We start from the raw sequence: 12862 nt of genomic DNA, 5'->3' as shown, positions 1-12862 counted from the left end.
CATGAGTACTTTCTGATTGCTTACATTCATTGAGTCAAAGATAACATATCTCACATACAAAGATTGTTACAAACGCTCGAGATAAAATTTTACAAAGAAACGACTTACAAAAATCAGAAATTAATTTACAAGGAAAGCTGGGTTTGGAATTACTGATAGTATGCCCGAAGGTGCTCAGCATTCCAAGCTCGGGATAACTTGGAACCGTTCCACCTTTTGAGATGATAAGTCCCTGGTCTGATTACTTTATCAATGCGGTACGGACCTTCCCAGTTCGACCTTAAAACTCCTGCACTTGGTTCCCTGGTTCTGAGAAGAACTTCCTTTAACACCAGATCGTCGACCTGGAAGTCTCTTCACCAGACCTTTGAATCGAAGAACTTCTACGTGCATTGCTGATAGGCTGCTATCCTTAGCGAAGCCTTGCTGCGATGTTCTTCAACAACGTCTAGGCTCACCCTTATGAATGCTTTGTTGTCGGTGTCATTGTACAAGTCTCTCCTACATGAACCAGTTCCTCCCTCAACGGGAATCATTGCTTCGCACTCATATGCCAGCGAAAAGGGTGTTTCCGAGGTGGAGGTTCTTGGAGTTGTTCTGTACACCCATAGTACTTCGGGGAAGTCGTCGGCCCAATTTCCTTTGGCTGCGTCAAGTTTGGCCATCAGATTGTGCTTGATGGTTTTGTTGACAGCTTCAACTTGACCATTTGTTTGTGGTCTTGTGACAGAGGCGAATTTCTTATGGATGCCCAGCTTGTCGCAAAACTGTTTGAATTCCTCGTTGTCGAATTGTTTTCCATTATCTGAAATGAAGGTGTGAGGAATTCCAAAGCGGCACACAATATTCTTGAAAACGAAGTCTTTGAGTTTTCTGGTCGTGATTGCGGCTAGCGGTTTGGCTTCTACCTATTTGGTGAAGTAATCTACCGCGACCACGGCATATTTGACTCCCCCTTTTCCAACTGGCATGGGGCCGATGAGATCGATCCCCCACATAGAAAAAGGTCAAGGGCTAGTCATAGTTATCAGTTCGTGGGAAGGAGCTCACGGTATATTGGCGAACTGTTGACACTTATCGCACCTCTTTACAAAGTTGTAAGCGTCATCTTGAACTCGGGGCCAATAGTACCCTTGACGAACAACCTTGTTTACAAGAGATCGAGCGGCGGTGTGATTACCGCGGATCCTTTCATGAATTTCCTTCATGATGTAGTCTGCTTCTTTGCTGGTTACACATCGGAGAAGAGGGGCACTAAATCCTCTCCTATACAGCTGGTCCCTCATGAGGGTGTACCGAGCATATCTTGTTCGCTGGACCCTTGCCTTGACCTTGTCGTATGGCAAGATCTCATCCTTGAGGTACTGGAAAATGAGAGTCATCCAGGAATCTGATTGCATCACATTCACGGCCTGTTCGGTCGGGCTGATACTTGGAGCCTTGACGAACTGAACAGGAATGTTATCTGGTGCTTCTAAATCCAACGATGAGGCTATCCTTGCCAGGGCGTCCGCCACAGAGTTACTATCTCTGGGAATCTGAGTGATTTCAAAGTGTTTGAACGGCTCAAGTGCGGCCTTAGCTTTTTTCAAATAACGGACCATGTTTTCTTTCTTAGCTTGATATTTCCCCAAAATTTGGTTGATGACCAGCATGGAGTCACTGTAGACACTGATCGCGGTTGCACCCATTTCTCTGGCCAACCGCAACCCGGCGAGCAGAGCTTCATACTCAGCCTCATTGTTGGTTGCTTTAAATTAGAACCGAAGAATGCCATGAATGTGAGCCCCTTCGGGGCTCACAAAGAAAAGACCTGCACCGGCCCTTTTCCTGTTCGATGACTCGTCAACGTAGAGGCTCCAGGTCGACAGGTTCTGAATATTTTCCTGAATGGCTTCGCTAGGCTGTTGCTCACTCGGAAGATAGGAAAATTCTGAGATGAAGTCAACAACTTCTTGCCCTTTGATAGTCAATTTTGGCTTGTACTTCAGATCGAACTGACTCAATTCCATGGCTTATTTAAGCAATTTACCTAAGGCCTCTGGCTTCTGGAGAACCTGCCTGAGTGCGTAACTGGTCATCACATGTATAGCATGGGCGTGAAAGTAAGGTCGCAGCTTTCTAGAAGCGATCAGTAGGGTATAGGCTAATCGCTCCATTTTCGGTTACCGTATCTCGGCATCCGTCAGACACTTGCTCATATAGTATACTGGACATTGTGCCTTTTCCTCTTCCTGAATTAGAGTTGCACTAACCGCGAACTGAGAGACGGACAGGTACAGGAGCAGGATTTCATGTGGAAAAGGCTTGGACAGGAGAGGTGGTTTCCCGAGGTGTTCTTTTATGCTTTGGAACGCCTGTTCGCACTCAGGTGTCCACTCGAACTTCTTGTTGGCCTTTAGGACATTGAAGAATGGTAAGCAGCGATCTGTTAGCTTCGATATGAAGCGACTAAGTGCCGCTATTCGCCCATTAAGACACATGACCTGTTTTTTGCTGGTCAGGCTCTCCATATCGAGTAGAGCTTGAATCTTCTCGGAGTTTATTTCCATCCCTCGCTGGTTAACCATGTACCCTAGGAATTTTCCTGACGATACTCCGAACGAACACTTGAGAGGATTCAGTTTCATTTTATACAGCCGGAGGATGTCAAACATCTCAGCGAGATGCGCAATGTGCTCTGAGGCGACTTGGGATTTGACCAGCATGTCATCCACATAGACCTCCATTGTCTTTTCGATCTAGTCAAAGAACATTCGGTTAACCAATTGCTGGTAGGTCACACCGGCATTCTTGAGGCCAAAAGGCATGACTTGGTAATAATACAGCCCCTGGTCTGTAATGAAGGACGTATGCTCCTCGTCTGGCCCATACATCGAAATTTAATTGTATCCCGAGTATGCGTCCATGAAACTTAGCAGCTCGTGCCCTAAGGTGGCATCCACGAGCTAGTCAATGCTTGGCAGAGGGAAGCTGTCTTTAGGGCAAGCCTTGTTGAGGTCGCTGAAGTCGACGCAGGTTCACCACTTGCCATTTGGCTTCTTTACCAGAACCAGGTTGGCAACCCAGGTTGGGTAGAGCGCCTCTCAGATGGACCCATTTTGAAATAGGTTTTCCACTTCTAATTTCAAGGCGGCATACCGCTCCGGATCCATTGCTCTTCTTTTCTGGCGAACTGGCTTTGCTTTACTGTCGATGTTTAACGCATGAAAAATGATATCCAGGCTAATCCCGACCATATCCGTGTGCGACCAGGCAAACACATCGATATTTTCTCTCAGGAAACTTATTAATTCGAACGCGAGTTGAGGGTTGAGACTGCTCCCGATTCTTAACACTCGGCTCGGCTCGGCTCTTTCAGATCGACTGATACCTCGGACAAATCCCCAACTGGGCCGCTGGAAGGGATTTCCTGAATTCGAGGATCCATATTATCCTCTGCTAGGCCAGGCTGTTGCTCGATCTAGCTAATCGCCATAGCCTGTCGGGGAGTACTTCGCGAAATGCCCTTTCCTTTATATGCCATCTACACCGCTTTTATGTAGCAGTCGCAAGATGCGCTTTGCGATCCGTTCACTTCCCTTATCCCCGTTGGGGTGGGGAACTTCATCTTGAGATGGTATATGGAAGTGACTGCCTTGAAGCTTCTCAATAGGGGTCGCCCCAGGATTCCATTGAAGGCCGATGGGCAATCCATGAACAAGAATTTAGTTACCTTAGTCACCTCGTCGTAGTCACTCAGTGTGACTGGGAGTTGGATCATTCCTTTGGGGATCAGGTGGTCCCCTATAAAGCCGTAAAGAGGGATTGAGGCGGGCTTCAGGTTGGCCTCGTCCAGGTTCATTCTTTCGAAAGCGGTCTGGAACAGAATATTCACAGTGCTTCTGTTGTCCACGAGTATTCTGCGGATGTTATGGTGCCTTATGAGGGGCGTGATCACAAAGGCGTCGTTGTGAGGATGATGCAAGCGAGCTGCCTCCTTCTCGCAGAAGGTGATCGGCTCCTCCTTTCGAGCCTTTTGTGGTCGCTGCGATGTGTTCATCACCCTGATCGGGTCGTGATGAGCTTCGCGAGCGTACCTTTCCTACGCACCTCGCGTGTTTCCCGCGAGGTGCAGTCCTCCAAAGATTATGTTGACGCTACTATACCCTCTACGATCACGACGCTTTTTCCTTTGTTCCTCTTGGCTCTTCTCTTTTGCGAGAGCGGAGTCATCAATATACTCCTTGAAGTGCCCTTTCTTGATGAGCTCTTCGATTTCTTGTTTTAGAGTTCGGCGCTCATCGGTATGATGCCCATTGTCCTGATGGAAGCGACAGTATTTTTTGTTGTTTCTAGCCGTCGCAGGAGTTTTCATGGGTTCTGACTCACCGAGCAGACTGGCCTCCTTGGATTTATCAAGAATGGCAGATACAGACACATTTAGTGGAGTATATTGAAGTCTATCGCGATCGCGACGAGGAACAAGAGCATAGAACTTTTTGTGCTCGTAGCGGGGTTTCTTCCCTTTTCGCTAATCATCAGTGTCTCCTCTACGATCAGCTCTTCTACTTTCCCCCCGACCAGACATACTGCTCGAAGCGCCGGGGTCTCAATGGCGGAGTGCCGCCAATGAATTTTCTATTCGAAGGTACTTTTTTGCAAGGTTGTAGAATCCTGTGAGGGAAACATCGTCCTCAGCTTGTAATTCTTTCCACAGGTCGGTTTGTGGGCGAACCCCGGCTATGATGAGAGTCCGAACAGACTCTTCGGGAGTATGAGCCACCTTGTTGAGTTCTCTGTGGAAACGGTCAATGTAAGACTGGAAGGATTCATCCCTTTCTTGGCTTATATTACTGAGGTAGCTCAAAGGCATCGAAAATTTCTGGTTCGCTTGGAAATGCTTTAGGAACGTCGTGCTCATCTGAGGCCACGAACTGATCGATACTGCTGGGAGTGACCTGAACCATCACTTGGCATGGGAGGTCAATGTCACTGCTAGACAGCGGCATTTTGCCAAGTCCGAGACCTGGTGAAGCTCCATCAGGTCATTAAATTCATATAGATGATCCTGCGGATCAAAATTTCCATCAAACGCCTGCATGTTGGGCATCCTGAATCCCAGTGGGAGTGGAGCAGCTAACACTTTGGGAGAGAAGGGGGACGCAGATGCGACCTGTCCCTGCTCATTTTGTTGAGCCCTTAGCCTGTCTAGAGCTCGCTACAGCTCCTCAATTTTCGACAATGGAGCCACTTGGGGGTTGCTTTCACCCATGCGAGTTCGATTCTCGCGATTACGATTGAGGAATGTCCGGAGGTCGGGTTCCTCTTCGCCTCGGCCGGCGGTTCCAGCCACTCTTGACATACGCTGACTAGAGGCATGTGATGGCGATGAAAGGTGCGGGGTATTCTTACAACCTTCGTGGTGGTAAGAACTGCCCTGCGAAGTGTGGGACCCTCTCCCACGGTGACGACCAGGATTGCTTTGCTGACGGTGATAAGAATCACCCCGTCCAGCACTTTTATAGGTGTGTACCTGCGACGTGGCATGGGACAGCTCGGGCTGCGTCTTTTCACCGAGTCTCAACGAGACTGGTATTTTGTTTGGGACGCGATCGGTGTTTGTTGGCCCTTTGGAGCCCGTGGGCTTGCTTTTTTCCACTTGCTTACCCTTTTATCTATGCGCTGCAGTGCTCGCGACACGGACTATCTCCCTTTGCCGCACTTTCGTGCGACCTGCAGGCGTTTTTTGTGATTGTACCGCCGTAGCTGACTTAGATGGTGTGCCTTGGTCCAAACGGTCCAACCTTTGGTTGACCGTCTGGAGAGTATTGTCAAACTTCTACAGGTAGCTTCTTATAGCAGGGTCAAGCTGTGAACTTGACGGGATACCTCCCACGGCATTTTGTAGGGCTGAAGGTTTTTTGGAAGAAGTATCCCCCTGAACTTGATATTTCTTAGATGAAAATGTTTGCTTTAGAAAATGACTGCATTGGATCATTATATAAATACGTATATAACCATTTTTCCAGGCTAATAATAACACTCTGTGGACCTCAAGTCCTTCACTAAAGCGAGTGTTAATATAGGGCCATGAATGGTAGCCGTTTACAGGGACGATTAACTTACAAAATTTCAACGGATTGTCACAAATTCGAAGCCAAAAGTCCTAAAATAAAAGTGTGGTACGTATATGGACAACAGACTAGCAACATAGAAGCTCCAAAACAATTTAAGGACTGAGGTAACCTTTTCGCTGGCGACACTGATTAATAAACTTGGTTATCTGATTGAAAATTCTTCAGAATTTCAATCCTATCTGACTACAGTAATTGTTGAAACTAGGAACCTAAATAACCTCTCAAATTTTCCAGCAAGAACTGAATCCCAGACTATTCATTAGACTAGACCTGTACAGAATCTATATCCTTATTACGGTTCAACTTTGGATGGCCTTATTCATTTTTCATAGCAAATTACTTCTAGTACGAAAGAAATGTTAATTTTAGAAATAATTCCAATTTATTTGATTAATAATATCTCTTTCATTTTCCTTGTAATCATTCAGTTTTTAACAAAGCCTATGAGAGGAAAAAAAAAAAAAAAAAAATCTAGTCTGGGTTGTCAGCTAGGAGAAGACTTTTATGAAAGCTCTAAAGGACATTCTTTTCCAAAATTTATGCAGGAGGCAATTTTCTCTCTGAAATAATTATGGAGATCCTTTCATTCTTCACTTTCTTATTTTCTTTGACCCTTTTATCAACCTTGGAGTTATCATTTGCAGCTGATACGATATCTTCTGGACAATCTATTCGAGATGGTGAGACATTAACTTCGTCATCCCAGAGATATGAGCTAGGCTTCTTCACACCAGGGAACTCAAACAACAGGTTCTTAGGAATATGGTACAAGATAACTCCTCAGGTAATTGTGTGGGTTGCCAACAGAAACAAACCCATTCCTGATAAAACCGGAGTTCTAACTATTTCCAGTAACGGAAGCCTTGTACTCATCGACGAAGGAAAGAGAATTCTCTGGTCCTCTAATTCATCAAGGATTCTAGCAAATCCAGAGGTACAACTCCTAGATTCTGGGAACTTTATCCTCAGGGAGAGTACTGACAGGAGTTCTGAGAACTACATGTGGCAAAGCTTTGATTATCCATCAGATACATTGTTAACAGGAATGAAGCTTGGATGGAACTTAAAAACCGGTTTTGAGCGATATCTTACATCATGGAGAAGTGTTGATGATCCATCTGCTACAGACTTTAGTTTCAGACTCGAGATTAATGACGCACCTCAATTATATATTAGCTCTTCGTCAAAAAAAGTGGCCCGCAGCGGACCATGGAATGGCGTGCAGTTTGGTGGTATTCCCATGACCCACAACAAGGTCTTCAAACTAATGGTGGTGCATAACGAAGATGAGTTGTATTACATGTATAAGCCTTTCGACGACACAGTTCTCACACGATTAATTGTGAATCAATCTTCCGGTACAATGCAACGTTTTGTTTTTAATCAGGGGAGCGGAGCATGGGAAATTCTGTACTCTTGGCCGTTTGACACATGTGACCATTTTGAGCAGTGTGGTGCTAACTCCAACTGCAGAACCAGCAGGACACCGATGTGTGAATGCTTGAAGGGGTTTGTGCCCAAATCACAAGATGACTGGGGCACACCTCAGACTACAACATGTGTAAAGAAATCACAAGAGTCAGATTGCCCCGATAGAGAAGGGTTTCTGAAGCTTGTTCGTATGAAAGTCCCTGATAATAATTGGTCCAACCAAAGTATGAATACTCAGGAATGTTGGGCGAAGTGCTTGAAGAATTGTTCTTGCATGGCTTATGCTAATTCAGATATAAGCGGAAAAGGTAGTGGTTGTTTGATGTGGTCTGGAGACCTGACTGATATAAAAGAATGTTCAGGAAGTTTCAGTTGGGGACAGGATTTATATATACGGGTTCCAGCTTCAGAACTAGGTAAGTTTTTTTCCTTTTTTATCACAACTAAATTAAATGCTAAAGTATTCCTGAAGGTTAGGTTTTGATGTACAGTTTAACAGTCTGAGAAATATATATATATTTTTTTTTCAATTTGTTTCTTGCTTTATTTTTTATTTTTAAAATCTAAAGGATTGATCAAGTTTCTTGATGTTCTCTGCTCTAAAATCAGTTAATGATTCGCATAAAAGGAAAATAATAAAGATCGTCGTGGTGGTCTCAACCATTTGTTGCTTGTTAATATTGGGCCTTTTAGTCTACAAAGCTTGGAAGAAAACGACGAGCAAAGGTAATACATTCATCACTCTTTGCAGATTTTAATTCTGATAAAGTCTGTATTAGCAGGAATATTATGAATAAAATTAAACAACCAGATCTGTCAAAGCTTTATTCAATTTTTCAGGGAGGTCTCTGTTGTTATTTGTGTTAAAAATCAATAAATAAATAAAAGTGATGTGTTTGTTCATGGTTGAGCAGGTAAGGAAGAAGTTCAAACTTTAATATGCGTGGAGAATAGGAAGGAGGACATAGAAGTACCTTTGTTTGATTTGGCTACCATTGTTGCTGCTACTAACAATTTCTCCAAAGCCAATATGATTGGTGAGGGTGGATTTGGTCCTGTATACAAGGTAACAGAAATTTTATATGTTTGTGAAACTCTCAACAGAAATTTATATGGTATCTTGAACCTCTTGCTAAATTATGAATGGTCAACAGGGAACTCTTTTGGAGGGACAAGATATTGCAGTGAAGAGACTTTCGAAAAAATCAAGACAGGGTCTGGAAGAATTCAAGAATGAAGTAGCTTTAATTGGCAAACTTCAACACAGGAATCTTGTTGCGCTGGTTGGGAGCTGCATTGAGGGAGACGAAAGGATACTGATCTACGAGTATATGCCCAATCAGAGCTTGGATTATTTTATTTTCGGTTAGCACATCTGGATCCCTTGCCCTTCTTGCTAGTTACACATATATTAGTTAAGCTTAAAGCCATTCATTATTATGCATTGTTTGAACTTACTTTCAAAATTAAAGTTACTGAAATTGGCAATCATGTTCAGATAAGGTAAGAAGGGAACTACTGTCATGGAAAAAGCGCTTTGAAATTGTTACTGGAATTGCACGGGGACTTCTCTACATCCACCAAGATTCTAAACTTCAAATCGTTCACCGAGATTTGAAGACGAGCAATATTTTGTTAGACAATAACTTGAATCCTAAAATTTCAGATTTTGGGTTGGCAAGAATTTTCAGAGGTGATGACACAGAAGTGAACACAAAGATAATCGTCGGGACATAGTAAGTTCTACTACTATAATCTATAATCATGTATATTCAAGTTGGAAGTTCTTATGCTCGTATAATTTGTTGTAGTGGCTACATGTCTCCCGAGTACGCAACAGAAGGTATATTCTCACTGAAATCAGATGTTTATAGCTTTGGAGTGCTTCTGATAGAGATAATAAGTGGAAAAAGGAATAAAGGGTTCTGTCACCTGGATCACCATCATAATCTTATCGGACATGTAAGTAGAACTGATAAGTCTGATATGCTTCTTCCTTTTTCACACACTATCCCTTTTGGTGAATAAATGAAGTATATGTGTTGTAATATTTTCAGGCCTGGTTGCTATGGAATGATGGAAGGACCCTGGAACTAATGGATAGGTGTTTAAAAGATTCTTACAACGAATCTCAAATTCAAAGATGTATTCAAGTGGGTTTATTATGCGTTCAGAAGTTCCCAGAAAACAGACCAGATATGTCGTCTGTAGTTTTTATGTTAGCAAATGAAGATGTAGCGTTGCCTCGACCAAGTGAGCCAGGTTTCTTCACAGAAAGAGGTCTCAGCACAGATACATCATCAAGTAAAGACACATCTAATACAGGAAATGCATTGAGTATAACCATTCCGGTAGGAAGATAGAATTTCATGCCGAAGTTTAATAGTAGTTTCCTGTTTGGGCATAGAGTAATTATGCAGATATGTTCTATTTGAATCATAAGCTTAAAGGACTTTATTGTCATTGAATAGTTTCTTGGAGATATTATACAAATGTTTGATGTAAAGTGGAGATTTGTTTCAGGGCAATTCTCGTAACAGTGATTGGTTATGTTATGCCTTAAAGTTAGTAAAATTATATATTTATATAGAAGGTTGAGTTGATTCTTAAAAGGAAAACTAGCCACTGACCTATGTGCTTAATTTCAGGCTGTTGCTCTTCCCTTTCTTAAGCCAGAAAGTGCATATTTTTTCAGACATGAAAGTGCTCTTTAACTATGCATGGTTAATGGATGAGCCCAAATAAAATATAAATGACTGGATAACCATTACGTAAAATTTTTCCTTCTTTAAGAAAGCTGGTCAACAATCCAAAATCACTTTTCATATTCTTATCTTTAATTGTTCCAAAGATGAGTTAAAAGGATTGATGCCGAAAGAAATGTTAGGAGTTGTATTTATACCACATCACCAAATTGGTTGGTTAGGCTCCCTCTTCTCCTTAGCTAGCTTTTGAGGGTGAGTACTCACATTTGTTTAAGACGATGATTGGTTTGGACCTCAGTATTGCACACCGAGCATGAGAGAGAGTGTTATAACTTATAAGGTTGTATTTGTTTTACATTGCCAAGTTAGTGGGTTGGGCTTCCTCTTCCCCTAAGCTAGCTTTTGAGTAGACCTGGCAAAACGGGCGAGTGGGCTGGGTTGGGGTTGGGTTAATAGGGGTACAGGTCTCACAGGTACGGGCCCAATATGGGTTGAGTTATACGTACGACTCTAAAATATTGGGCCTGTACCCTATCCTATGCGGGTACGGGTGGAGCTGCGGGTGCCCTTTTTTCTCTCTCTATTTTTCATTTCTTGCAGTTTCACCCCTAATAGTTTTCAATTATGACAGTTACACCCCAAAATTTCTGCAGTTTTAATTTATTACAAAATTCACAATGAGTTCTTTTAGTTGCCTTGAAATGATCACCCATATCCAAATTTCATCAAGCAGCCAGTTTAGGATGCGTTTGTTTTAGTATTTTTGAAAAAGTAAGAGTTTGGTTGTTATTATGAGGTAGGATTTGAAAATTAACAAAAACACCCCATTAGGTTTGTTAATTTACTAAACACCCATGTAATAAAACATTAAAAATTAACAAAAACATCCCCACCCACCGATTAAATACCGACAACCGACCACCACTGACGGAGGGTGGCCGAAGTCGTCGTATAGGTGCATGACCGACAGGATCTGGCCGGTTTGCGCCAATATGACATTTTCCAACTAGATCCACCATAGATTTGGCTGAAAGGTCAGATCTACGACTAGATATGGTCATTGACAGCCAAACCATGGATCTGGCTGGAAAAGCCAGATCTACGACTAGATCTGGCCATTGACGGCCAGATTTGGCAGCGTTTAGTCATTAACGACAGCCATATCTTGGTCAGCGTTGACGACTAGCTACAGCCAAAGATTTAGCCGTCAATCTATGGCCGTAAATCTGACCTTTTTTTACCAGCTCCATGGTGGATCTGGCCGAAAAAGTCTAAATCAGTGCACTACTGATCAGATCCAGCCGGTAGTGCTCTATTATACCAGATTCCGGCTACCTTTTGACGATGGTGGCTAGAATCTAGCAAATGTGGGTGGGTGGAGATGTTTTTGTCAATTTCTAAACATTTTTTTTTTTTTGGAGGTGTTTAGTTAAATTAACGAACTTAAGAGGTAAAAAAATAATTGAATAAAATATAATAATATTTTCAAAATAGGGAAACAAATGTGTATTTTGGAAATAATAGGAATATGGCAAAAATAGGGAAACAAACGCACTTTAAATATTTTGATATTAAATTGAAAACTCAAAAGCACTTCGCAACAGCTCCGCACTAAAAGATGGGTATGTTCATTCATATGACAGGAGATAATTTATGCTCTTAATTATAGGTAATGCTATTCGTACAAACTCTGATTGGACAGAGCAGAACAAACTTCTCAAAAGACAATTTTTCTTTCCCATAAGAAGTGTAATACTAAGATAGTCCAACTCATCTGGAAGAGATCCAATTAACAACATAGCCTTAGCATCTTTGAATGTTTCATCCAAATTTAACAAATAGCAATTAATTGTTAATGTATCAATATGGCTATAATATTCGTACTGGTCTCAACTGAAGACAAACAGTCTTTTCATCAAATAGAGCCGTTTCTCATTACTTCTCATGTATTGTTTTTTCCAGGCGTCCATAACTTTTGGCAGACGTTCTTTCATGAATGGATATTTCTGTTCTACAAAGACATGAGCGAATCATCCCACACGCTTTTACATTCAACCTCACCAGTCTTTCTATAGACATCTTTGGTTTTCCTCCTCCAGAACGATATCTAGATCTGCTGATACAAGCTATCCATACCTCACTCTGCCACAAGCCAAAATTATTTGCCATCAAATTTTTCAACATCAATTTTTGCATTTGAAACCGTTCATCTTTACTGGTGCGGATGGTGGTGCGCGGACTGATGCCTCGACGATGAATCCTCGGACAAGATGCCTTTAGCTTACTCAATTTGCTTGGTAAAAAAGTTCCCAATAACCAAGCTCCACAAATTATTTATTCAAAGCTAACCAACAAATCAACAATAGCCCTAGGTAGTAGTAAGTGCTGAAATGATTAAATACGCACCAGGAAAATTCCCAGGAAACAATGGAGGGGGACAAATGGTCCCATTAAAATCCAGTCCCTTAGACTTTTATCGTTCTTTTGACAAATTTCTAGACATGCATATAACCATACAAATAGATACTCACTGTCTAAACCTAGGCTCGATACCAATTGTTATGCAACGGAAACATAAACTCATACGTCGCTATTGAAATAATAATA

General features: G+C 42.3%; 1 protein-coding gene across 1 annotated transcript; it reads left to right on the top strand.

The window, feature by feature from the left end:
* Positions 1-6576: 6576 nt before the first annotated feature.
* On the top strand, positions 6577-10134 carry LOC116138457 (G-type lectin S-receptor-like serine/threonine-protein kinase At4g27290). Its single transcript, XM_031424171.1, has 7 exons — positions 6577-7966; positions 8160-8276; positions 8465-8616; positions 8705-8915; positions 9049-9286; positions 9362-9512; positions 9608-10134. The coding sequence occupies exons 1-7, from the start codon at positions 6691-6693 to the stop codon at positions 9911-9913; spliced, it is 2451 nt and encodes an 816-aa protein (XP_031280031.1). The 5' UTR covers positions 6577-6690; the 3' UTR covers positions 9914-10134.
* Positions 10135-12862: the final 2728 nt, after the last annotated feature.

Source organism: Pistacia vera, unplaced genomic scaffold (genome assembly GCF_008641045.1).
Source record: "Pistacia vera cultivar Batoury unplaced genomic scaffold, PisVer_v2 Contig341, whole genome shotgun sequence".
NCBI lineage: Eukaryota > Viridiplantae > Streptophyta > Magnoliopsida > Sapindales > Anacardiaceae > Pistacia > Pistacia vera.
Note: the sequence above shows the minus strand (reverse complement) of the source record. Positions and strands in the feature narration are given on the sequence as shown.